General features: G+C 37.1%; 3 protein-coding genes across 3 annotated transcripts; 1 reads left to right on the forward strand and 2 right to left on the reverse strand.

Moving 5' to 3' along the window:
* Nucleotides 1-1639: 1639 nt before the first annotated feature.
* On the forward strand, nucleotides 1640-3999 carry mphosph6 (M-phase phosphoprotein 6). The gene is made up of 5 exons (XM_019114977.2): nucleotides 1640-1837; nucleotides 2039-2151; nucleotides 2940-3030; nucleotides 3395-3501; nucleotides 3581-3999. The coding sequence occupies exons 1-5, from the start codon at nucleotides 1787-1789 to the stop codon at nucleotides 3720-3722; spliced, it is 504 nt and encodes a 167-aa protein (XP_018970522.1). The 5' UTR covers nucleotides 1640-1786; the 3' UTR covers nucleotides 3723-3999.
* LOC109101603 (estradiol 17-beta-dehydrogenase 2-like) lies at nucleotides 3820-15708 on the reverse strand. The gene is made up of 5 exons (XM_019114976.2): nucleotides 14377-15708; nucleotides 13230-13442; nucleotides 6849-7034; nucleotides 6567-6704; nucleotides 3820-4697 (listed from the first exon to the last, which is right to left on the reverse strand). The coding sequence occupies exons 1-5, from the start codon at nucleotides 14636-14638 to the stop codon at nucleotides 4357-4359; spliced, it is 1140 nt and encodes a 379-aa protein (XP_018970521.2). The 5' UTR covers nucleotides 14639-15708; the 3' UTR covers nucleotides 3820-4356.
* A 134-nt stretch (nucleotides 15709-15842) lies between these two features.
* On the reverse strand, nucleotides 15843-24620 carry LOC109101932 (glucose-6-phosphate isomerase-like). Its single transcript, XM_042715770.1, has 18 exons — nucleotides 24357-24620; nucleotides 22553-22643; nucleotides 21504-21572; nucleotides 21100-21219; nucleotides 20501-20584; nucleotides 20234-20380; nucleotides 19051-19122; nucleotides 18894-18938; nucleotides 18743-18796; nucleotides 18516-18576; nucleotides 17831-17874; nucleotides 17555-17707; nucleotides 17345-17474; nucleotides 17166-17242; nucleotides 16902-17030; nucleotides 16566-16641; nucleotides 16410-16476; nucleotides 15843-16266 (listed from the first exon to the last, which is right to left on the reverse strand). The coding sequence occupies exons 1-18, from the start codon at nucleotides 24473-24475 to the stop codon at nucleotides 16143-16145; spliced, it is 1662 nt and encodes a 553-aa protein (XP_042571704.1). The 5' UTR covers nucleotides 24476-24620; the 3' UTR covers nucleotides 15843-16142.
* Between the last annotated feature and the right edge of the window lie 1935 nt (nucleotides 24621-26555).

Genomic DNA, 26555 nt, shown 5'->3' on the forward strand with positions numbered 1-26555 from the left:
AAACAAAACTTCAAACAAAAACAGATGTGCAAACTTTTTTTTTTTTTTTTAATTAGAATTAGAACTTAATTACATGTATGAAATTCTTCTCAGAAAAAAAAAAAACATTTCTGCATGTTGTCTGTCCAACTCCAAAATCATCTTATGAAGCTCCAGGAAGCAGTTTATTTCTGATGTGATGCACAGGTGTATGTCACACTAGCTGCAGTTCATTCGGACGATTTCTTTACAGCTGGGATACTTGGACCTCCCTTTCTTCCTCATGACAGGCCAGTGGTCCGTTTTATCCAAGCGCACTTAATCAGACCCACTGGGGCCCGCTGGCCCCCTTTTCCTCGTCTCCTCCAGTGATAGAAGTTTGTGATAGAGGTTTCCTGTAAAAAACTGAATATTTATGGAACTCGGATATATTCAATATAAATACCACATTTATGTACCAAGGTATTTACATTAAAATTACTCTAAAAAAGTAATGAATTACAAGCTACTTATTACATTCAACAATTTAAATAGATTACTGTACTAATTACTTTCTCTCAAAAGAATTGCATTACAATACCTTTTATTTGTGCAAATTTCATACATTATTCTTGATCTGACCACAGTATTTAAACTGAGAAATTTACATTAAAAACATATATATATATATATATTTTTTACCTTAGATGTTAAATCCACTATTGTTTAATATAGAATTGTTTTATAGCTTATACAGTATTTATTGCAATTACATCAGAAGTAGCTTTAATTAAATTACAGAAAAATTAGGAGTAATCCCTTACTTTACTTTTTTTTTTCCAAGGGAAATGTAATTAAATTAGAATTAATTACTTAGCTATGCATTTCACCCCACACTGTTTATATTGTACTTCAAGGTACTATGGTATTACTATGGTACATGACCAAAAACATGATGGCACCATAGTAATTTTTGTTTGGTTAAATAAACAAACAAACAAACAAACACCACTGTGATAGAAGTGGTAATGAGAAAAAATAAAATAAACTATACATTGATTACTATACCGGTATATTGATATTTGAATGAAAGCAATACTTTTGTTAGAATTATTATTATAAAAACAAATATAATAACTAAAATAATATAACTCATGCCACTATTAATGAAAATCCCCAGTTAGAAAATACATTATAATTCCATTGTTTTCGACATACAGTATGTCAGCATTTAACTGCGTAACGGAGGCGATTTGTACACAATATCTAATTTACCGAAACTGCAGAAATAAATCGTTAAGGCCAATTTATACTTCTGCGTCGGGCAACTGCAAAAATTGACGTGTACCATACGTCGTACCCTTCGCCGTACCCTGACGCGCACCTCCTCAAAAATGTAACTACGCGTCGCGACGAAATACAGGAATCACTTCGTGTGTTGCCCCCATCGCATCACAGAGGGTTAATGTAGCTCATCAGACGTGAGTAATCAATAAGTGTAAAAAAAAAACATTAAATATAAATAAAAAGTAGTAAATAATACTTTATTAAATTACAATACACTTAAAATTGTTTAACTGTTATTAAATAAATACAGTATTGCTAAATTTGTAACATAAAATATGAAACTGGTCGATTTTTGTTGTGCGACTCATCGAGCCTTGCACATGTTGCGACAGCGCATGCGCAGACTTCATGCGGACAGGTATTTACTTTAGCTTCTTGTGCTACATGCAGTCATGCTGCCCATGTGGTCCATATAACTGAAAGAAGAGCTCTCTATATCAGTTCATTCACATTAAAACGCGTAGTTTAGCTCTTGTCTACAATGGCGAAGGACGGTGCGGCGAAACTGTCCAAAAATGTCCTGCGGATGAAGGTAAGCTGTGACTCTCGCAGACATCACAATCAGCTCTGATACGTGTGGATGTCCGAACAGGGAAGTCATTTAGTGGTGGACTTTTGACGTTTTAACGTTTGAGTTGCGTCCTGTTGTGTTGATTTGAGTGTCACGCTTTGCTGAAAGCAGAGTGTTGTGGATCAGGCGATGATGTGTGTGATGCCCGCTTTCTGTCTGCAGTTCATGCAGAGAGGCTTGGATGCAGAGCTGAAGAAGCAGCTGGACGAGGAGGAGAAGAGGATCATCAGTGATGAGCACTGGTTCCTGGACCTTCCTGAGCTCAAGGCCAAAGAGTGAGACCTGACTGACATCGTGTCCTCAGAAAACTATATTTGGACACATCATGTCTAGGCATTGTGTGATGTAACACATATCTATGGAAGCCCATTTCCGCCACAAAAGAATACATTTTTTTGGGAGGGGTTAATTATGATCATAAAAATGGTCGTAATTTTGACAAATTTATCTCATGTTTATAGTATAGTAGACCTTTATCTCATGTTTATGAGATAAAGGTCTATACTATAGCCTCTTTCACACAGAAATTCTGGAAAATACACGGATAATGTGTCCCGGGATCGTTTGACTGTGGTTCATTCACACTGCCGGTGATTTTCCGGGACCAGCGTGCAGTGTGAAAGGGGCTTTTGACAAATAGATGTAAATACGACAGAAGGCGAAATTATGACATGAAAATAAATATTGAAATTATTAGATACTAAGTCGTGTTTGAGTTAGAAAGTCAAAACTATGACAAAGTTATAATGATTATGATGTAAAAAATCAAAGTTGACTAAAATGGCAAAATGATTGACAGTTTCTACTTTGTCATAATGATTTGTCTTAATTTTGACTTTTTAATCTCATAATTGTGAATTAGTATCTGATTTCATATCCACTAACAAATCACCTGTTTCTGGAGGACATTTGTATTTTTTGTAATGCAGTGACACATTTCATGTGACTTAAGTGACAGAATAGCTTATAAGCCTACATATTTGATGTTAATTGCATCTTGTAAATTTTGTCATGCATTACTTATTTAAAAAAATATATAACTGGGAACTTTTCATTTGAGCAGAAACCATATCATTGAGGAGAGAAGTTACGCTCCCTGTGAGGATTTGGTTTTTGGCAGAATGTCATTCAGAGGCTTCAATCCTGAAGTTGAGGTACTTTTTTATAAACTTTTATGAAATGTGAGACCACAAGTTTGCTTCCATTTATTTATTTATTTTCAAAATTAATAATAATAATAAAAAAAGCATTGTTCTTCATTATATTGTGTTATGTTATTCGAGCATGATTTGAAAATGTGAATTGGGGTTAAGCAAGAACTAATTTTATGTTCTTGCTCATAAATGTCTCATAAAATGTTTTGTTCATTTTTATCATATCAGAAACACAGATTTGCGACCTGGAATATGATATATTTGCTCATGTTGTGATAATGTTTCTTTCAGAACTGTCTTATCAAATTAATGTCATGATTGTGCACTGAACATTTTATTTATCAGCAAACTCGATCTCTTGTAGAAATTAATGTTACTAATGAACACACACAAAGAGGAAGAGGATGACGATGAGGACGGCAATGTGAGCAGAATGGAAACCGATATCACAGATGAAGAGATGGCTAGAAGGTGAGAGAGGAAATGATCTCAAAGTGATGTCATTGTACGGGAGGGAAGGACATTGATTGCTATTTGCTTTTTCTTTCAGATATGAAAGTATGGTTGAGAGCATGAGAAAAAAGTTTGCCAAGAAACGAAATCGCTCCACAGTTACTAAGAGTGAAGAAGACGTCAACTGCAATGTTGCTGATAATCAACCCAAAAGGGCATTTCTGAAACCTCAGGACTGAGACGTTTTATTCACACATCTACCATGTATATATTTATTTTTTATGCAATGGACTTTTTTTTTTTTTTTTTTTTTTTTTTGATTTTTCTTTTATTTTTATGTTTAATGACATTTTTAAAAGACCAACATTTCATGGAAAAGGTCAAATGTTTTATGGATTTGTTTGAACAAGACCTTATGTATAATTTTTTTTTTTTTTTTTTTCACAATTAAATGTACCATCCTAAAAAAAAATTAAATAAAACCTGACCTGGATGTGATGACCAATGCTTTAAAAATGGCTGAGATTTCAATGATGGCTTTAAAACCATTAAGCCATATTAGTGAAATTCTGGCGATTATTTCACAGCCAAGAATATTGTAAATAATATAGCAATGCAGTCATTTTCAAACCTAGCAGCTTTCTGTTGGTCAATGTGGGTTGAACCTCTTGCGAAATCTACGTAGGGAAAATCTTTCGCCCGTGAAAATTTGCAGAACAATGATAAATGTGACTGTACCTTGATGCTAGACTGTAAAATGACCGCTGATGCTGTGGTATTTGCTCACCTGAATTGTCCTCAGAAAGTCAAATGAGGTAGGTGTGTAAATGTTAAGTGTGCAAGTCCATTAGTATCAGTAAAGAGAGTCACAACTCAAGAATTCAAGAGTTCTGCTGGCTGGGCATCACTGCTCATAAAGATTTGTGAGAAGATTTTGTCAGACAGTGAGGTGGGACTGTGTCTGTAGAGTAATGGAAGAGCCCACGCCGAAGCCCCGGGGTAGTAGAAGGGCTTTGGTCTCGGGGACAGTATGGCATGCTTTAAAGCCTCCAGAAACGGCCCCGTGTCTGAGCTTGATGCTGAAGACATGTTGACCAGCCGCTGCTGCATTGAGCGGATGTATTCTTCTCCATAAGACGCCTTCACCTCCTGAGCCAAACCGCTGAGGATGTCCTCCTGAGCGCTATTCCATTGCTCTCTGCTGCCCAAAATATCTGGAAAATGGATTTTTGTTGACAAAATTACAGTTTAAAAAGTTCAAAATATTTCACTTCAAAAATAAAAGAAAAAATTTATTTATATATATATATATATATATATATATACAATATATATATATATATATATAAATATATATATATATATATATATTTACAGTTTAAAAAGTTCAAAATATTTGAATATAATAGCACTAAACATGAATAAATACTGACGGAATATTCATTGATGGGTGGACTATTCCTTTAAAGGTGCATATAGTAGTTCCTAAATAAAGTTTTATGATTATTTATTTATTTAAAAAAATATATATATTATTATTAGTAAATGTTTACCTGAGATTAAGACTGTACTCATGGTATTCTATTTAAAAAAAAAAAGTTTTAGTTATGTATGGTGCAGGTCACCCCCGTCAATGTATTTTGCTGCCATGCTGAATCAACACATTTCGGTAAGCGTCGGGTAGAATCTTAACGCTTATTGGTTGCTGACAAAAAAAAAATTGTGCAGGTGAAAGTGACGTGAAGCCAAGTATGGCATCCCATACTTGCAATTAGTGCTCTGCATTTAACCCATCCAAGTGCACACACACACAGTAGTGAACACACACCTGGAGCAGTGGGCAGCCATATTGCTGTGGTGCCCGAGGAGCAGTTGGGGGTTCGGTTCTTGCTCAAGGGTCTCACCTCAGTCATGGTATTGAGGGTGGAAGAGAGCGCTGGTCATCAACTTCTCACATACAATTCCTGCAGGCAGGGGCGTTGCACAAGATCCCGGGCCCTATGCATAGGCAGTCCTGATGGGCCCCCATGAAAATATCCAGGTAAAATAAAATATATTCCAGACTTTTCAAGGGCCCTCTCTTCCTTTGGGGCCCTAGTAATCAGTACTGGTTTTACCCCCAGTCTGATGCCCCTGCCTGCAGGACCTGAGACTCGAACCCGCTACCTTTGGGTTACAAGTAGGGATGGGTCACGATGTTCGAATATTCAATTAGTTGATTTAATTCTAGAATATCGGATAGGCTGTGCGATTATTGTCTAAAAAAATCCCCATGTTTTCGGTGCTGATGTGGTGGCATACACGTGGGGGAGGGGTGCGATTCTCGAATAACAATCTATTAATACCTAGCAATCATCAAATATTATTTTTGTTTGAAATGCCCATCCATAGTTACAAGGTCGACTCGGGTTACAAGTCTGACTTTCTAACCATTAGGCCACGACTGCCTAATGTGACATCGCCAACTACTGGCCTGGCATGCATAATACTGAAGAGGTTTTAATCCTTTTCACAAATCCGTGTGAATGGGGATTGTTTAGACAACATTGTATGTAAAACTTATCCATTTTTAGTACAATTGTACTAAACCCAGAGAGCATGTGGTTTCGGAAGCAGCTTAAAACTCATTATTGGTGTAATTTGCATAAACCTTAGAGACGATCATGCTGTTCAGTGTCGATAGATAGCAGTGATGTTAATGCTAGCTAGAAAACTACTGAATGCACCTTTCATAGTGTTACATTAAAAAATATATATATATTAAATATTTGATTAAAAATCAGTTTTTTGTTCATTGACTTGCTTTCTTATGGGCTGCTCACATCAAGGACGATAACAATAACCACAAAGTGTTTATAATCGTTGTAATTCTGAGCGAATCTGGAAGTCTATACAATAGCTATAACAATATGGGAACGATATTGGAATAACTTTCTGAACAATTTTTTTCCCAGCTTGAGAATGATAAAAAAATTGGATTCCACTCGGTTTTCAGAGTTTGAGCATGCACGCAGTGTTGGTGTGGACGCTAATGGTCATCATTATAGTTATTGTTCTTGGTGTGAAAGGGCCTTTATTCTCACTTGTTTTGAAAGCTCCAGGTTGAATGACGATGACTTTGACTCCCCAGCGTGAGAGTTCCTGTCTAATCGCTCCATTGAATGAGATCAGCGCTGCTTTAGATGCCCCATATCCTGCGAATCCAGGAAGTGGAACTTCTCCTGAAGGAAACCAATGATTGATTTCAAATCTGTTAGTGCTTATTGGGATTTTTATACTACTTAATGGGATTAGGATATATGTTTGGTAAGAGACTATTAAGTACCTGAGGTCTACGAAAAATGCATGTTTACAAAAAAGTTTACCTGCCATACTGGATATACTGATGAGTCGTCCTTTTGATTGTCGTATTTGAGGCAGAAAGACTTGTGTTATCTCCACACTACCAATAAAATTCACATCTAAGCATTTTTTATACATTTTAATTGGCAGAATTTCTCCATCGCACACGTATCCCAGCACTCCGGCATTGTTCACAAGTGCCCAGAGTCCTGTCCACAAGAGATGAGTCACAAAAGAAAAATAACATCAATGCACTGGTCTGTATGCATACAACTAAACTTTAAACAGTAACATTTCTTCATGAGTGTTAGAAAACGTTATTATGTGAGAGGTTGCCAGGGCATTGCTACTGTATGTGGTTGCTGTGGTGTTGTGGTTTGAGTGGTGTGTAGCCTGTGGCTACGCGGTTTCTTGGGTGTAATGGGTTGTTCGTGTGATGGGGCATTACTGGGATATTTTGGGTGGTTGCTATGCAGTTTCTTTGGCATTCTGATCTACTATGCGGTTGCTAGGTTGTTCTAGATAGTTGCTATAATGTTTTTTTAAAAAGGTCGCTTGAGTGCTCTGGGAAGTTGCTTTGCAATCACTGGGGTGCTCTTTGTGATTGCTATGCAGTCGCTAGGGTTTTTAGGATTACTGTTTTGATTGTTATGGGGTTTTTAAGTGTTCTGCGTGGTTGCTGTGGAGTTACTAGGGTGTCTAGGTGTTATTGGGTCATTGTGAAATGGTTACCATGTGCTCTAGGTTATTGCTTGTTTCTCTAGGTTGCTAGGGTTTCTGAGTAGTTGCTATGTGGTGGCTAGGGTTTTCTGGATAGTTACTAGGATGTAGTTGAGTGGTTAGTTGTTTAGTGGGTGTTCTGGGCAGTTGTTTGGATGTTGTTTTGTAGTCGCTTGGGTGTTTTGATGGTTGTTATGCAGTTGCTAGGATGTTCTTTGCTATACAGTCGCTTGGGTGTTCTTGGTGGTTTTTGGATTTCTGCATGGTTGCTATGTGGTTTCAAAGGTGTTCCAGGTGGTTGCTATGCAGTCACTAGCTAGAGTGTTCTAGGTATTATTAGGATGTTGTTGAGCTGTTACTTCAGGAGCTTCAGGAGCCTGATCGAGACGGTTCGCAGCACAACGCCCGCGGCGACGATCATCGTGTCAGGACCACTGCCCACGTATCGACGAGGACACGAAAGGTTCAGTAGACTTTTTGCTCTAAATGAATGGTTATTGTCATGGTGTAAAGAACAGAAACTGCTCTTTGTTAATAATTGGAATCTTTTCTGGGAGCGACCTAGGCTTTTTCGCGCTGATGGACTGCACCCCAGCAGAGTCGGAGCAGAACTCCTGTCGGACAACATCTCCAGGACTCTACGCTCCATTTGACTAGTAAGCCAATTCTCAAATAACTGCTATGATGGCTTTTGTTCTACCCTTAAATGATAGAAGTACTTGCGCTGTCCAATCTATTAAGACTGTGTCTGTTCCCTGAATAGTGAGGTCAAAATATAAATTTAATGTAGGATCTAGAAAAAATCTTATCTTGATTAAACCAGAAAAACGTAAAATAAATGAACAAAAACAAAATTTTTAAAGTTTGGGCTCATAAACATTAGATCACTCACACCCAAAGCAGTTATTGTAAATGAAATGATCACAGATAATAGTTTTAATGTACTCTGCTTGACTGAAACCTGGCTAAAACCAAATGATTATATTGGTCTAAATGAGTCTACTCCACCAAACTACTGTTATAAACATGAGCCCCGTCAGACTGGTCGTGGGGGAGGTGTTGTAACAATATGTAGTGATATTCTCAATGTTACTCAGAAAACAGGATACAGGTTTAAATCATTTGAAATACTTATGCTTAATGTTACACTGTCAGATATGTAAAAGAAATCTATTGTATCTCTTTCTCTGGCTACTGTGTATAGACCACCAGGGCCATATACAGAATTCCTAAAAGAATTTGGAGATTTCCTCTCAGACCTGTTGGTTACCGCTGATAAAGTGCTAATTTTCGGAGATTTTAACATTCACGTTGATAATACAAATGATGCATTAGGACTTGCGTTTACTGACTTATTTAACTGTTTTGGAGTAAAGCAAAATGTCACCGGGCCCACTCATCGTTTTAATCATACGCTAGATTTAATTATATCGCATGGAATCGATCTTACTGACATAGATATCGTACCTCAAAGTGATGATGTTACTGACCATTTCCTTGTATCGTGCATTTTGCGTATTGATGACAATAACTATATAGCTTCGCGTTATCGTCCGGGCAGAACTATTGTTCCAGCCACCAAAGACCGATTCGCAAATAACCTGCCTGATTTATCTCAACTGCTCTGTGTACCCATAAATACGCATGAACTAGACAAAATGACTGGCAACATGGGTACTATCTTCTCTAATAGATTAGAAGCTGTTGCCCCCATCAAATTGAAAAAGGTTAGAGAAAAACGTACTGTGCAATGGTACAACAGTAATACCCACGCTCTCAAGAAAGAAACTCGTAGTATTGAGCGCAAATGGAGAAAAACGAACTTGGAAGTTTTTAGAATTGCGTGGAAAAACAGTATGTCCAGCTATAGACAGGCTCTAAAAACTGCCAGGGCCGAGCATATCCACAAACTCATAGAAAACAACCAAAACAATCCAAGGTTTTTATTTATCACAGTGGCTAGATTAACAAATAACCAGACGCCACCCGATCTAAATATTCCCTCACAGTTAAATAGTAATGACTTTATGAATTTCTTCACTGATAAAATAGATAACATCAGAAATACAATAACAAATGTAGATTCCACAGCATCTAATACTTTAGTTTTATCCATCGCACCCAAAGATAAACTGCAGTGCTTTACAACTATAGGACAGGAAGAGCTAAATAAACTTATCACTGCATCTAAACCAACACATGTTTATTAGATCCACCCACTAAATTACTGAAAGAGTTGTTACCTGTAGCAGAAAAAACCGCTTCTTAATATTATTAACTCGTCGTTATCTTTAGGTCACGTCCCAAAACCATTCAAGCTGGTGGTTATTAAGCCTCTTATTAAGAAACCACAACTAGATCCTAGTGAACTGGCAAATTACAGAACCATTTCAAATCTTCCCTTTATGTCTAAAATTTTAGAAAAAGTTGTGTCTGCTCAATTGTGCTCCTTCCTGCAAAAAAATGATCTCTATGAAGAATTTCAGTCGGGTTTCAGGCCCCATCATAGCACAGAAACTGCACTTGTTAAAATCACAAATGACTTGCTTCTTGCATCAGACCAAGGCTGCATCTCATTGCTAGTTTTACTTGATCTTAGCGCTGCGTTTGACACCATAGATCACGACATACTCATAGATAGATTACAAAACTATACAGGTATCCAAGGGCAGGCTTTAAGATGGTTTAGATCCTACCTGTCCGATCGCTACCACTTTGTTTATCTAAATGGGGAGTCATCTCATTTATCACCAGTAAATTATGGAGTGCCACAAGGATCTGTCCTAGGTCCTCTGCTATTTTCAATACACATGTTGCCCCTTGGTAATATCATTAGAAAATACGGGATTAGTTTCCACTGTTATGCTGATGATATTCAACTATATATCTCAACAAGACCAGGTGAAACTTCAGAATTATCTAAGCTAACAGAGTGTGTTAAAAATGTAAAAGATTGGATGACCAATAATTTTCTCCTATTAAATTCAGATAAGACAGAGATATTACTTATTGGACCAGAAAACATTACACAGAATCTCGTAGATTACAATTTGCAATTAGACGGATGTACTGTTACTTCCTCTACAGTCAAAAATCTGGGTGTTATATTAGACAGTAACTTGTCTTTTGAAAATCATATTTCCCATGTTACAAAAACAGCATTCTTCCATCTTAGAAACATTGCCAAGCTACGAAACATGCTACCTGTTCCTGATGCAGAAAAGCTAGTTCATGCATTCATGAACACTCGACTGGACTATTGTAATGCACTTCTAGGTGGTTGTCCTGCATCCTCAATAAACAAGCTACAGGTAGTCCAAAATGCAGCGGCTAGAGTCCTTACCAGGTCAAGAAAATATGATCATATTACCCCAATTTTACAGTCTCTGCACTGGCTACCTATTAAGTTCCGTATCAGTTACAAAATATTATTACTTAATTATAAGACCCTTAATGGTTTAGCTCCTGCGTATCTAACTAGTCTTCTACCACGCTACAACCCATCACGCTCCCTAAGGTCACAAAACGCTGGAGTTTTGATAGTACCTAGGATAGCAAAGTCTACTAAAGGAGGTAGAGCTTTTTCGCATTTGGCTCCCAAACTCTGAAATAGCCTTCCTGATAATGTTCGGGGTTCAGACACACTTCCTCTGTTTAAATCTAGATTAAAAACACACCTTTTTGGGCCAAGCATTCAAATAATGCATCTTATAATTTTGGACTGCAGTTATATCTGATCAAATGCCCATTATTATTCTTTAGATTGGGTTAAACTAATTAATTTTACTTGGCTGGAACAGCAGCTATGCTAATTATGTCTCTATTTGTTTCTCTTCTTTGCCAAGGGATTTACATCCCATGGTAACTAGGATTTACACAAGCTCCAGTCTGGATCCAGAACACCTGATAAGAGATGATGCCAACCCCTCAGAGGACCTCAGATGATGCTAACCCAGAGACAACATACAGAACTACCACATTTTGCTCTAAGTTTGATTGCATAATTGCTGTTAATAGTGTTAATCGTCTGTTTGTTTACGTCTTTTATTGATTTTTCTGAACATTTCTGCCGTATACACACAAACTGACAGTCACCACTGATAAGCTACTACTAAATATTGTAGAAACTTAATTTTCTGTAAAGTTGCTTTGCAATGATTTGTATCGTAAAAAGCGCTATACAAATAAACTTGAATTGAACTGAATTGAATTACTAGGATGTTCTGGGTGGTTGCTAGGTTGTCGCTATGTGGTTTCTAGGGTGTTTTAGATAGTTGCTAGGATGTAGCAAAGTATTTAAGTGGTTATCTGCTAAGAGCATGTTTTTTTATTTGCTAGGATGTTCCCAAAATGTAATTTGAGTGTTCTGGGGGTTGCTATGCAGTCGTTAGGGTGTTCTTGTTTTTTAGGATTTCCGTGTGGTTGCTATGCAGTTTCTAAGATGTTCAGGGTGATATTAATGCAGTTTCTGTGCTATTATATGTGTTATAAGGACATTAAGTGGTTACTTGGATATTCTTGGTTATTGCTTGGGTATTCTTGGTTTTCGAAGTAGTTGCTAAGTGCTTAATAGTGTGTTATGGATAGTTGCTAGGTAGGTGTGCTGAACAGTTGCAAGAGTGGTCTTGATGGCCACACAGATGTTAAGTGGTTACTGAGGTGTCCTGGTTGGTTGTTACGGCTCAGTTGCAATGTGAGTGGGTAGTTGCTGTGTGATTGCTAGAATGTCCTAGATGATTGCTAGGGTGTTTTATGAGGTTTCTATACTGTCACTTAGATGTTTTTTATTAGATTGTTGTTAAGTGGTTACTCGAGTGTTTTAGGTGGTCACTAGGAAAGTAGACAGTAGATGTTGCTTGAGTGTTCTGAAAAGTTGCTGGGATATTGCCAGGTGGGTGTTCTGGGAAGTTGCAGTTTGGTTGCTAGAATGTTCCGTATTGTTGCTAAGTGGTTACTAGGGTGTTCTGGATGTTTACTAGCGTTTTCTAAATAGATGCTCTGCTGTTGCCTGAGTGTTCTGGATAGTTGCTAACATATTGCAAAGTGGGTGTTCTGTGTGTTGCTGTGTGGTTGCTAGAGTGTTCTTGACAGTTGCTCAGATGTTGCTAAGTGGTTACTAAGAGGTGTTCTGTTTGGTTGCCAAGACATTGCTAAGTGGTTGCTAGGGTGTTTTGGGTAATTGCTATATTACTGTTCTGGACAGGAGGTTGCAATGTGGTCAGTTGCCAAGGGACTGTTCTAGGTAGTTGCTGTTCTGTGCAGTTTCTAGAATGTCAGTTGATGTTTTCAAGTGGTTGCTAGGGTGTTCTAGGTAGTTGTTATGCTGTTGCTAAGGTGTTCTTCGTGGTTTTTAGTATGTTTTGAGTGTCTGTAGTGGTATTTATTCATTCATTCTAAATCATTAGACTCCATCTCAAGTCTTTATGAGATTTTAGTCTCTAAATATGGGTCAGATCCCCCCTTTCCATGCAAGTCTGTGATGTTTTTTCACCTTTTTTGTCATTGTCAGATCCCCCCTTTCCATGCAAGTCTGTGATGTTTTTTCACCTTTTTTGTGTTTAGACAAAGCGCAAACAATTTGGGTGAGTTACATAACACATGAGTACTTGTCATAAATGCTTGCCTTAGGAAATACAATTAATAAAATTAGATACCAACACTATATTTATCAGTTCTGTTGTTACCTGTTTTGCCTGTTTGACTCTGGATGTACTGATGTGCCTGTGTGATCTGGCTGCTGTTGGTGATGTCTAACTGTAGGACAGTGAGGTTTTGAGACGCATCTTTCTTCAGCTTCAGAGCTCCAGGACTGAGTTCATCCAGAACCCCTGCAAACACCCTCATCCCCGCGCTGTCCAAAAACCTGGCCAGATCATGACCAAAACCTGAATCACAACCTGAGACAAACACAAGCTCAGTTCCTTACACAATCACACTGCTACAATTCTAATTTCATTGATTTTGGTCAGCTGTTGCAGTCTGAAGTCATTGAAAGTATCTAATAATGCAGCAGTTCATGTTAGAAACCAGAAACCAGTCTGTGTTAAGTGTCATCACAAGAACGGAGCAGTGATTTATGGTCTTACAGGAAGAAGTGCTGTTAACCTTACTGAGATAAGTTCACAGTGCAAAGTTCACTAGGGTGGCAGAGAAATACTGATTTGCTGGGTGAAAAGTTCACATTTCATTGCATAAAAACAATTTAAGACCATTAATATTTTGTGTACAGTGACATTATTTTCATGACAATTAAGAACATTTACCCCCAATTCTCATAACTGTAATGAAAAGATCATATTTTCATTACCATAATAGGCTTAACTGTATTACTCACTTTAATTACTTTTATTATCACTCTAAAGGCATTATATTTTTTTCAGATGTAATATATACCCAGATTGATCTTTTTTTTTCTCAAATTAAAATGTGTATAGATAGATAGATAGATAGATAGATAGATAGATAGATAGATAGATAGATAGATAGATAGATAGATACTGTCAGTGCTGATAAAATTAATGTTTTTTTTTCAGTAATCAGAATCACTATAATGAATAATAATACAAAAGCAAAACCTATATACACCATAAAAATTAGATTGATTTATGTAATTATTTATTACAGGATTAGGACTTCAGGAGGAAATAAGCTTGTATGTCATAATAACAAAAAATAAAATCTAAATGGAGAGGTTTCATGAAATTCAAACAATAACAAAATCAGTGAAAGACAATTAATATATGCTGAGATTCATAATATATACAAATGCACAAAGACAGAATTTAGCCAGTTTTGCACAGTCTGACAGGACCATACAGGACAGTGTCTTACCTGTGATCAGTACCGCCTTGTTTTGGGTTGTCAACATGACCTCTTCTCTCCCTACATAGTGGATGACACTACACAGCACACTCACAAGCCCCACTTTAAGGACACTTGAATGAACCAAGTAGCTCAGCATCACTCCTGAAACCACGAGCAGCACTAGCCTCACCGACCGGCCCTCAGCAACCCGCAGAAGCAGCAGCCCAACACAGACTACCACCAGCAGATCGTATAGAAAACCCAGACAGCCTTCTACAATCCCCTCCATTTCTACACGACGCTCAGGAATGAAGCAGCCAATGCTATCAGGAGATCTAGAAAGGCGCCTGTGAGATTACAACATGTCTATTGTGCTCAACTGGTTTGATGAGTGTGTGAATCTTGTAAATCTTTCAGGGTTTATGCTTCATGCTGCACACAGCAGCGAATCCCGCCCTCAACCTGTGCATATCATATGTTGCTCATTTAGGCATGTGCAAACGTGCCTATGGCTGTGGAAAATGGGGCTGGAGGTGAACTCTATTATTTTATTATGTAAAACTCTAGTCCATGTTTAACTTAAGAAACAAAGAGTTACATGGAAACAAACGGAAACTATAAAATAAAAGGATATTGATGATACAATCTAAAGTGCTTTTAACAACATAATTGGATGCATTAATCTGATGAATCACAAAATTGCACTTGTTGGCTCAAAGGTCCTCTGGCCTGACAGCATTTAAAGAAATATTTGGATTCACTTTCATAACCATGAACTGATTTTGCTATGAACAGATTTGGTAATACATTAAACATGAAACTTTTCTTTACTTGGTTCCTTTCAGGTACCTGTGACTTTGTTTCTAGCCCAGTATCTTTTGTCTGGAACAGCATTCCTGTCAAATAAATATAGTCCTACTATATCCATAATCCTTAGCCTAAACAATAACTTCCTATAATATTATGCCAACTCTGTTCAGTCACACATCCCAGTCCTAAAACCCAGTCCCAAAGTCTGATTGGTTGAGAAGAACCAGTGCATAGATGTTGAACAAAGAAATCTTCCTACTTCACAACACATGGCAAGTTCAAAAGCTCATCTGTGTTCAAAAGAAAGTTAGCCTGCTTTGGAGTGTTGTTTGTATAGTTGTCACATAGTTAGCACGTTCACCAATTCAAGGAGAAATTTCTCAAAATATTGAGCCCAAGTAACATGTTTGATTATAGATGAGGTCCCAGAACAAGGGGTGAAGTCAAATCATGCTAGGTTTCCAAAACTGGTTATGGAGCATAAAAAAAAAAGGAAGTAGTGCATTTTACTTATTGTGTTGGCGTGGCATTGCTAAACAATGGTAGTGAATAAGCTCATTCATTAAAACAGCTCTTCAAATCAATTCTGGAGGTGTCACATCCAGTTCTGGAGCATATGCAGGTCCATGTAATGGACACTTGTCATCTCGGAGGGAATCTGACAAAAAGAATATGCGACTAAGCAAGGGGACTAAAGAATACATTTATTGTGGTTCCTTGGTCCAAAGGAGAACATGAAATCCATCTAGAATGTGCAGTGCAAACAGATACGGTCATCCATACTGGTCCACAGATACATGATAGAGTCAAATCTTACACAACACACAAGAATCTCATGGCTTATAGATGACAGACATAAAGTGCTCGTCCTCCTTGTCTAGGCTTATTATATGAACTACGCCAAGCGTTAATACATAATTCACTAATCTCATTGGATGAGGGGTCAGCAGAGGTAAGGTTAAAGGGGAGGAGTCAGGAAACATTTAAGAGCGGTTCTTCTTGAAGAAGCTGATGAGTCCATTGGTGGAGCAGTCGTGGGAATGAACCTCTGCGTCGTCCTGCAGCTCGGGTTCGATCTTCTTGGCCAGCTGCTTGCCGAGCTCCACACTGATGGGACAGATAAAAATAATCTGTAAATGTACGTGTGCCTGAAACTTCAGACTTAATGGAAATCATTTGGAGAGAAATATCTGTCGCAACTTTTGAACTAGACACAACTGAAGCTGCAGAAGACTTTAAACTGGACTCACCCCCACTGGTCATAGCTGTTGATATCCCACATCACACCTTGCACAAAGATCTTGTGTTCATACATGGCTGAAACATGCACAAATACAGAATATTGTCCTTGAGTGTGGGGTCAACAAAACAAATGCATTGATACTTTTGATACGATTGATACTCACCAACAAGTGCACCAAGCATGAATGGTGTAAGTTTCTTGAAAATGATTGAGTTGCTTGGCTTGTTCCCTTCGAAAACCTACAAAAATCAACGCGTCATTCAAAAACAGATCATATGTATGGGAGAAAATTCAAATATTACACACCAGAAGAAAATGCCACATACAATAAAAGATTCAAACTGCTCTACTATACTGTAGTACTACGTCCGAACCGAGAGTGTCACAAAACAGTAGGCGAAAAGTATTCCGATGACCTACTATTTCTGGCAGGATCCTGTTAGGATTCGTAAATAGTATTTCCTCTGCATTTAACCCATCCAAGTAAAGAACCACTCACTTTATGGGGCAAGAGTTTCTCCAGTGCATCTCCAGACAACCCAGAAGCCTGGAGCTCCTTCTTGGCCTCTTCAGAGGTCTTTCCCCTCATCAGAGCCTCCGTCTGCGCCAGGAAGTTTGCCATCAGGATCTACCGAATTCATGAAACGAGTGAGTGCTTCGTAACCCTTAGACAAACATGGCTCAAATAACATCTGGAGCATCAGATGCCCAAGAGAAGCAGAAAACAAAGACGTGTCCTGAACCACTCAGACGGCTGGCATACCTTATGATGCAGATTATCTCTGATAGGATGCTGACTCTGAGCAGGAATGAGGAAGTCAGCCGGAATCAAGCGAGTGCCTGCGGAGAATAAGATCTGTTGTGATAACCGCGTCACAAATGGGCATTAACATATCGATTAAACTAGGAACTAGTCCAGAGGGGAGGGTTAGGATCACAGACCCTGGTGAATGAGCTGGTAGAAGGCGTGCTGTCCGTTGGTTCCTGGTTCCCCCCACACGATGGGTCCAGTGTGGCAATCCACACGAGTGCCAGACTTGGTGATGTACTTCCCATTGGACTCCATGTCTCCCTGAAAGATCACCAACAACTCAACAAGTGTCCTGCTATAAGAAACAACGAGGTGCTTTCCTGAAACCTCATCAGACCGACCTGTTGGAAGTACGCAGCGAAGCGGTGCATGTACTGGTCGTAGGGCAGCAGGGCATGTGTCTCGGCCTGGAAGAAGTTGACGTACCAGATGCCGAGCAAAGCCAGTATGACCGGAGCGTTCTGCTCCAGAGGAGCCGAGCGGAAGTGGTTATCTTAAAGAAAGAGTACAGAGCGGTTACCACCAGAGACATGAACTCTCAGACGCTCTGAGGTACTCTTACAGTGTGGAGTCTACAGTAATCCTCATGTTAACTGGGACACTACAGTTGAGCTTACCATCCAGTGAGCACCAGCTAGAAGCTGCTCGAAATTGTCAAAACCTATGAGGGGAAAATGAATAAAGTTACTGGATCATTTACAGATGTAAATGTGTATCAGTGCAAGATGATGCACTAGCGGCCTTTCAGATTTGATCAGGCAGAGATTAGGCCAGAAACATACTCTACACAAGTACATAAACATGAATGTTTAGTCAGAACATGGAGTTGTTTTTTCCTTTATTGTGAACACCAGAGTCAGGTGACTGAAGAGGAGGAATTTGTAAATTATAGACATTATATAAGATTTAAAAAATAATAATTAGTAGTAATATACCTAATTACCAAAACAAACCATATTTTTGGGAATATCTTTGATGAATCCTTACAACAGGACCAGGAACATGGATTAAGAAAGTAAATAGGGTCAATTATGATTTAATGTTACATTTAAATCAGTTTAACTAGTTAATCTCTCTGTGGTTCTCACTGACACTGAAAAAATAAACTGGAAGACTTATGCTAATACTTGTTATAGCGCCCCCTCTCTGGCAATGCTGAGAATGCAAAGCGTATTTGAATTTCGTCTGATTTTACGTACAACAGCACAGCAAAATCAAACTTGCGCAGCTAGAAGCAATTGCGTTCATATACTTGCATACAGCATGTTTCAGGCCTTGTTACGGTTCATACAGCAGACGTACCTATGTGCAGTGCAATGGACAAACCGATAGCTGACCACAGCGAGTAGCGCCCGCCGACCCACTAGAACATGAGCAATCAGCATCAGAAAAACAGTCTGGGCTTTGAGAAGTAATATGCTATTTCAGGAACGTGGCAGAGTAGTCAAATGCATTCAGTCATTTACTCTTTCAGAATGGAAGACTTCCATTCTCATGCAATAACAGAATATAATGCAAGGAATACTTACATCCCAAAACTCAAACATGTTTTTGGTGTCGATACCAAAGTCCTTGACTTTTGGCTGGTGAGGAAACAGGAAATTCATGTAACTTTTTTTTTTTAAGATACTTAAAACCTCAACATAAAATATCATACAGCTGCCATAAGCCTGTACTTACTGCATTTGTGGAAAGAGCCACAAAATGTTTGGCCACAGCAGATGTCTGAAAATACACAAAACGCTGAATGAGACTAAAGGACAACCATGTATAGTGCACATAATTAGACATAAATCAGGAATCTTTTTTAAGACCGTAAAAGGGTCAATGCACTAACATCTTTAGCGGCCTGGAGGAACCATTCTTTGGCCGTCTCAGCGTTAGTGATGGTCTCTTGGGTGGTGAACGTCTAAAAAACAAAAACCATTAAGAAATTAAGTACTTACAGTAACTTGTTCACTTTGTATTACCAGTTTAGTTTAATAGAAATCAGGCATGTAATCAACTAGAGACAAAAAAAGTGGGAAAATCTGACCACGTGCCTGGCACTTTACCTAAAAATAAAAATAAAAAATACTTTATCACACTAAAAGATATCTTATATTTTAATACATGCTATTGTCCTGTAAAAGTAAAAATCAGCATTGAATAATAATATAAATAAAAGTATTAAGTATTTTGATCAAAATGAAGTAAAAACAGTAATATTATTGAATACAAATTAAAAACCTACATTTTCTATTTTAATATAATATAAAATGTAATGTATCCCTGTGATCAAAGCAGAATTTTCTGCATCAGTTTTCAGTGTCACATGATCTTTTAGAAATCATTACAATTTGATTTGCTGCTCAAGTTTTTTTTTTTCATTAGTTTTTGGTTTGATGTTATATTCTTGCTCAATGCTGAATGTGGAAATGGTAATACCTTTGATTTTTCAGGATTCTTTGATAAATAGAGTTCAATGAACGAAATTTATTTGCATTTATCAAATACATTTAATAAACTTAGTAAAGCACTTATTAAACAAATCCTTTGCAACATTTTAAATGTCTTTACTCACTTTTCATGGCTTTAATGTATGATGAGCAAAATCATTAATTTCTCTCTCTTTTTTTAAAACTTACCACAAATGTTTGAGTGCTATCATTGTTTAAAAAAAAAAATTAAGCAGAAAAAACTGTATTATATTGGTGATAATAAATAGTAAGTGTTTCTTGAGAAGCAAATCAGAAAGAATGATTTCTGAAGGATCATGTCACACTGAGATTTCTAAACTATTCTAATGACGAATGTTGCGTTCTCAAGTGCAAATTAAAGTGATTAACACAGCTAGCATTTACACTGAAAACATATCAGCATATCAGGACCATTCAGTCCATGATGTATTAGAAAACATAACCTTTTCACAGTTTATATAGTTCATTGCTTAAGGCCACTTCGTGATTTCAATCATCATTCCGGATTAATCCAGAAGAATCACATCCCTGATAAATGTAAATTTATGTTTGTTTTTGTACCTTGGATGCAATGATGAAGAGGGTGGTCTCGGCGTTGAGCTGGGCGAGGGTCTTGGCCATGTGTGTGCCATCAATATTAGAGACAAACCAGACGCTGGGTCCTCCTTTAGAGTACGGCTTCAGAGCTTCAGTCACCATCAGAGGACCCTGAAGAACAAAACAATAAATGCTATTCCAATAACTTCCGTTACTCTAAGCGATAGCCAAAGCTCCTTTATTGGTCAATTGTGACGTGTAAACATCTCCGGAAACTCATAGTAAACTCACCAAGTCAGAACCACCAATGCCAACGTTCACGACGTCAGTGATGGCCTTACCACTGAAGCCTTTCCACTCGCCACTGCGCACTTTCTGTAAAATAACACACACGTCATACACGGAGTCAGTTTTCAGGAATTTTCATAACTGTCAGTGAAATTAATGATCAATTAATCAAATTATATTACTTTAAAATGCAAGTAGCGAAGTACCACTTAGCCCATATATATATATATATATATGAGAGAGAGAGAAAATCAGTCATAAAATATATTTATATAAATTATTACTTATATAATTACAATAATAATAATAATAATAATAATAATAGTAATAATGTTTAACGAAAATACAGATGCAATTCCTTCTCCACAATAAAACCTTATTTTGATTGCAGTGTATATAATACCACTAGAGAGGTGAGTTACAGTGAGATTTGCATGCTCTCCTAGCTTTATGACTGGCGGTTGGGAATTGGAATGACACAGAGATAATGTTAAATGATTAAAGTGATCATAGATTCATATTTTATATTTAACATTTTAGTTATTAAGTGAAAATACATTTAAAAAAGGGGACTCTATAAACAAGTGGGTTGTTCCACTCACATGGCAAAAGCCCTTCATCTGCTCCAGGACTCCGTTCACGTCCGGCATCACGTCTTTACCGTCCACCATGATGGGAGTGTTAGAGCGGTTCCTCAGGGCGGTGTGGAGAACAGCACGACCCTGCAAACCAACACACACAAACTCAGCCCTACCCTAAAGAGGCATATTAGCAACGTTTCTCCCTATTTTAATTGACATCCATTTCATTTGTAACCAGCCGGTTAGTTAAAGAGGAAACTGAGGGTTTAATCAGAATGTTCTGCTATGTGCCTAAAGAAATTTAGAGACGATGCAAGTGGAATTTACAACGAAGCTAATTCTAGAAGTGCATTACAACAGGTCTTGCAATTTCAATCTAAGCCGCTCAGCTCAAGTTAATTCTCAGTGTTTTACTGAGATATTACCTCAGTGAAGTTGATCTTTTCCCCTGCGAACATCTTCTCTCTGGCAGCTTCAATGCCCACCGATCGCGCCTAACCATGATAAGACAGGAAAAAAAATGGTTAATGGGACTCAGAACTTGTGCATGCATGCATACAAAGAACTATAAAAACACCAATTGTGCTTTGTGTCCTGCTGTGATTACTGTAAGAAATCTGCTGCATCAGAGTGATACAGTTTTGCAGTCTCTACTTTGATTGGTTGAAGAGAGGAAGTACTGAGTCAGGTTAAATATGGGGCTGTAATGATAAACTCAAAGTATACTTCCGTTATACGTACAATATAGACTTGCAATTCTGTAAAAAAAAAAAATAAAAAATTCAGATTTGCAATATATAAACTCACAGTTCTATGAAGAAAAGCCAGAATTGCAAGATAAAATGGTCGCAATTAGATGTAAAATCTGACTGCTGTCAAGTCGATGTCAAGTCGGAATTGCGGAAATCAACTATGCACAGATGTAAAACCACGAACTTGCGCAATATAATGACAGAAGTCGGATTTGCAGATGTGATCGTAATTGTGAGATGTAAACTCAGAATCAGAATTTCATTCTGATGTAATTTTGACTTAAGGGTAACAAAGTCTGAGAATTCGGAGATAAAGTAAAAATTTTGCAGTGTCAAATGTATATAATTATACTTCTGGCTTCAAACATACGATAGCATTTGTGCCAAAACTGAAGTATACTTTGGTCTTAAGCTCGCACTACATGAACATTACACCACACACAGGCCTCGTGTGTCCCAGTGATACGGTGAACCTGATACACCTATTCTATTTTCAGCAGCAGCAGCTTTAAGAACACATGCATTTAGCCAGTTAACATCTGGAGATGGACAAATACACACACACACACTTCTGACAAGGGGTTTAAAGATGCTTAGCTGAGAGATTACAGGAGCAGCTCAGATCCTGCACTGCTTTTTAATAGTGACACACTCTACTCTGACTTTATGAAGACATTTTTAGCTTGAGGAGGATTTTCTGAGGTGAAGATCATGGAACGTACCATTTCGAAGAGCATGCGCATGACTTCTTCATCGATCAGATTCTTAGAGTAATCCAGCAGAATGTCTCCATCATCTGTCGTCATCTGTAAACTGCTCAGAAGACAGGATCACACACACGGTTAGGATATACAGAAGCTCTATTATTATTCGTTTCATTTTGCTTCATGTACAACATGGATAATTCAGGAAAATCATTCAAGCCTTGTATACATCCAAGTGAGAGGATCTTAGTGATGTTTAGACTGAGAGAATTAATTAAACAGATGAGGAAAGCTAAATGAGCCATTTGAGAAAATATATTCTGCCAATCTCAGCACTGTTATATAAAGCAGTGAATCTTAAACTGCAGCATGCCACATTACTCTCGGAACTGAACTGCACTCAAATAAATATTTGTATATATACACTAGTACAGTTTTACTGTAATAAGTATTAGCAGAGATTATGGTTACCAATTTTACAAACAGAGCTTTTTATTTTTTCCTGTGTACATCTTGTAAATGTATATATGTTGTGTATTGACATACAAAATCGGATATAATTTGTAAGAAAACTATACATAAATGTGCATGCACATATTTTTATATGTATAAATATAAAGACAAAGTAAATACATATGCATCATATACATAAGTGTGTTTGTTTATTTATTTAAAACCGTATGATTATACATTTAAACGTTTGTATTGTATTATTATTATTTTATATTCATAAAATATATATAATTATAAATTATATCTGTAGCACCTAAGGAGACTCACGCCATAATTTCACGTCATCACGTCAGAAGCACAAACACGTGCTGACTCCCCATCATTACGATTTAACTACAATTCGTCTCAAACATAACAATTGCTTTTAAGTTTAATATATAATATACGTAAATCAAATAATTTTTATATGAATGAATATAAAAGTTGTTCCTATTCACACAGCACGTTCAGTAAGCTTCAGCCCGCAGTGTGTGCAAAAGAGCACGTACAACACGCTGCTATAGCGCCCTCTGCCGGCCAACGCCATTCTGAGCATAAGACCATACCACAGACTTTAATGAACACTCCATACATCAGAATTTAACTCAGCACAGCTAATGAACTCTAATTTGAATAGACTATGCCTGGTACATATGCGACATATAAACACAGAAGTATCGCACTAGAGGATGCGATGCTCCCTTATGAGACTGCATAAGCAGTGAGTGCACTTGAGAAATACCTGATCATGTGCGTTTCATGAAATATAGTCTCAGAAACTCACACATGCATGCTGCCACATAATAGCAGTGTGCAAGTGCACGTAGAGCTGTAGCACACAAGATCGACGAGCAATGACCTTGTTATGTGTCTAGCTGCTAACATGGCTATGTCTACTCTGTTTTAAAGCAAAGATGAATAGTAAGACATACCATCAGTGTGTTTCTATGAGTGTAAATGAAGGATATAAAGCAGATGCGACAGTGCAGAGGGCGGGTTCTGGAGCTCGAGACTACTGGCCTGATGTGGCAATAACCTTGCAACATCAACGTGGAAATCAAGGCTCCATGTATCGACATGCGCATATACACACTAATGTGTGTCCTGATATTAGATTGCTATAGAATATTGAGTTGATTTCTTAGAAAATCAGTGCATAAATTGTTATATATATGAGATTTGTTCTTATAGGCCTTAATGACCAAGATGCAAGTCCTAGAAACAGCTGCTGCGCGGCAGATGGGATGCAGATGAGATGAGATGTGCATCAAAAGTGTGTAACAGAGCTCACATGCATGCGCAGCGGAAGCGCGTCTGATGTGTGTTTCACCTGAACTTGTTGAATCTGTCTGGCTCGGCGTCGAACATCTGCCTCATGTTGAGGTTTCCTGCGCTGGTTTTGTACCATTCCTCCAGTTTGCGGTAGTTCGGATCGCTGGTGAGTCCCATGATGAAACCAAAAATCTCCTGTTCTTCGGACCAAAGCTGTTAATGTGAATTACACCCGCTCAGAACTCATGCACCGCACAGAAGCGTGAGGAGGAAGTGCAATGACAAATCCTGATATAGCCACGCCCCGTCACGACTAGGACACGCCTACCATGACGACAGCGAATCCTGCGTAGCCACACCCACTGTGACACGGCACTGACCGACTGGTCAGATGGCTGTTATGTAATATAGACCATGTATTTTTAATTAGACACTTTTGAGTATTTGAAAAAAAAAAAATAATAATAATAATGAATTTTTTGATACTGTGTGTGGTGGCTGATAATAATCAACTGACTTATTTTAAAAGGGTTTTTTTTTTTTTACTTGCTTTATTTTGTTTGTTTACGTTTTTGATCCCCACTAGATGGAACCAAACAATCACAAAAATATGTTGTACACTCTCAGGAAAACAACAAAAAATTAACCTCTTTAATTAAAAAGGTGCTAATATTTCCCATTTAGGTACAAATATAATACTGAGGTACTAATACCTTTTAGGGTGCTACTCCAATGGCAACTTTTCTTTTCTTTTCTGAGAGTGCAGTTAGAGTTGTAAGAATGACAATTTATTTAACATTACCCAAATGTGAATGACTATTTATTTTCAATTACGTTTTAATAATTTTTTTAATTATTATTAAAATCAAAACTATTTTATAATTGCACAGAATTTTAGATTTTAGAATAATTTTCGAAGACTAGTCATTGTGAAAAACAATGCACATAACTAAGTGCACTTGTAGTATAGTTCATATCTTTAATATATATATATATATATATATATATATGCGCTATATTATATATATATATATAAACTGCGCTTGCAGAAAATGTAATATTACTGATAGAAGAGGCCACTTAAGTGTACTTAAGAGTGCACACTTTGAGATTCAACACTTTAAATCAAGGTTCCATTAATGTTATTTAATGCATTAACTAACATGAACAAACAATAAACAATACATTACAGTGTTTATTAATATTTGTTAATGAAAATACGGCCATTCATTGTTAGTTCGTGTTAATTTACAGTGCATAAACTAATGCTAACAAGCATTACTTTTTATTTTAATTAAGCATTAGTAGTGAAATTAACATTAATAACTAAGATTAATAAATGCTGTAGAAGTACTGTTAATGCTAAGATCATTTTAACTAAAGTAGTTAATGAACCTTATTGTAAAGTGTTACCGAGTTTCTTAACACACCTTAAATAGTTAAAAATGTGCACTTTGTAATGCCATTGTTTAAATTAGTATATTTTAACGTTAATAACCTTTTGTTGTGCTTTAAAGTACACCTATTTTTTTATCTTAACATACTAAAGCACATGTAAAATACTTCATAATATACTTACAAATTACTGTAGTTATTCAATATTAAAATTATTATATTTATAAATGTACTTAATTTCAATTTTATCATTACAAATGTGCAAAGTGCTTGTCAGTGCATTCAGCAGTACACATTTACCATATAAAAAAATATAATAATAAAATAAAAAACTGAAGCAAATATATTGCATGTAATTATGCATTTAAAGGATTAATTGACCCCAAAATAAAAATCGTCATCCTTTACTCATCCTCCACTTGTTCCAAACCTGTTGGGAGTTTCTTTTTCCTGTTGAACACAAAAGATATTTGTGTAACCAAAAAACCTGTTGGGAGTTCTGCCATAGTATATATCTATAGTATAATATATTTTTTTTTTTTTTCCATACTATAGAAATCAATGGCTGTTTGATTACCGTCGACTTTAAAATATCTTCTGTGTTCATTCTTGAAAGAGATACACAAACTTAGGTGGATGTTTATGGGTATTGTTTAATGTTTAAAAGTATTCTTTAAAATCACAAAGTAAGACTAATTGCAATTCATATAAATGTAAACTACCTTTTTAATTTAGCAAATAACATGCAATTAAGTGTCTGTTCAGTTTGTGTTTCAGTGTGTGTTCAGTTCACACTAATGTATGGAGCATAAACACTCAACCCCCCCCCCCCCCCCCCCAAAAAAAAATAAATCACACAATA

Source organism: Cyprinus carpio, chromosome A25 (genome assembly GCF_018340385.1).
Source record: "Cyprinus carpio isolate SPL01 chromosome A25, ASM1834038v1, whole genome shotgun sequence".
Lineage (NCBI taxonomy): Eukaryota > Metazoa > Chordata > Actinopteri > Cypriniformes > Cyprinidae > Cyprinus > Cyprinus carpio.

Excerpts from the sequence above, each read along its gene's own strand:
- mphosph6 (XM_019114977.2), top strand. The coding sequence starts at position 1,787 with ATGGCGAAGGACGGTGCGGCGAAACTGTCCAAAAATGTCCTGCGGATG. Across the intron at positions 2,152-2,939 it reads CCTGAGCTCAAGGCCAAAGA|AAACCATATCATTGAGGAGA; the intron begins GTGAGACCTGAC and ends TCATTTGAGCAG. Across the intron at positions 3,031-3,394 it reads GCTTCAATCCTGAAGTTGAG|AAATTAATGTTACTAATGAA; the intron begins GTACTTTTTTAT and ends GATCTCTTGTAG.
- LOC109101603 (XM_019114976.2), bottom strand. The coding sequence starts at position 14,638 with ATGGAGGGGATTGTAGAAGGCTGTCTGGGTTTTCTATACGATCTGCTG. Across the intron at positions 13,443-14,376 it reads CAAGGCGGTACTGATCACAG|GTTGTGATTCAGGTTTTGGT; the intron begins GTAAGACACTGT and ends TGTTTGTCTCAG. Across the intron at positions 6,705-6,848 it reads CAGTATATCCAGTATGGCAG|GAGAAGTTCCACTTCCTGGA; the intron begins GTAAACTTTTTT and ends GGTTTCCTTCAG.
- LOC109101932 (XM_042715770.1), bottom strand. The coding sequence starts at position 24,475 with ATGGGACTCACCAGCGATCCGAACTACCGCAAACTGGAGGAATGGTAC. Across the intron at positions 18,577-18,742 it reads ACATGTTTGAGTTTTGGGAT|TGGGTCGGCGGGCGCTACTC; the intron begins GTAAGTATTCCT and ends CTCATGTTCTAG. Across the intron at positions 17,031-17,165 it reads GAGATAATCTGCATCATAAG|ATCCTGATGGCAAACTTCCT; the intron begins GTATGCCAGCCG and ends TGAATTCGGTAG.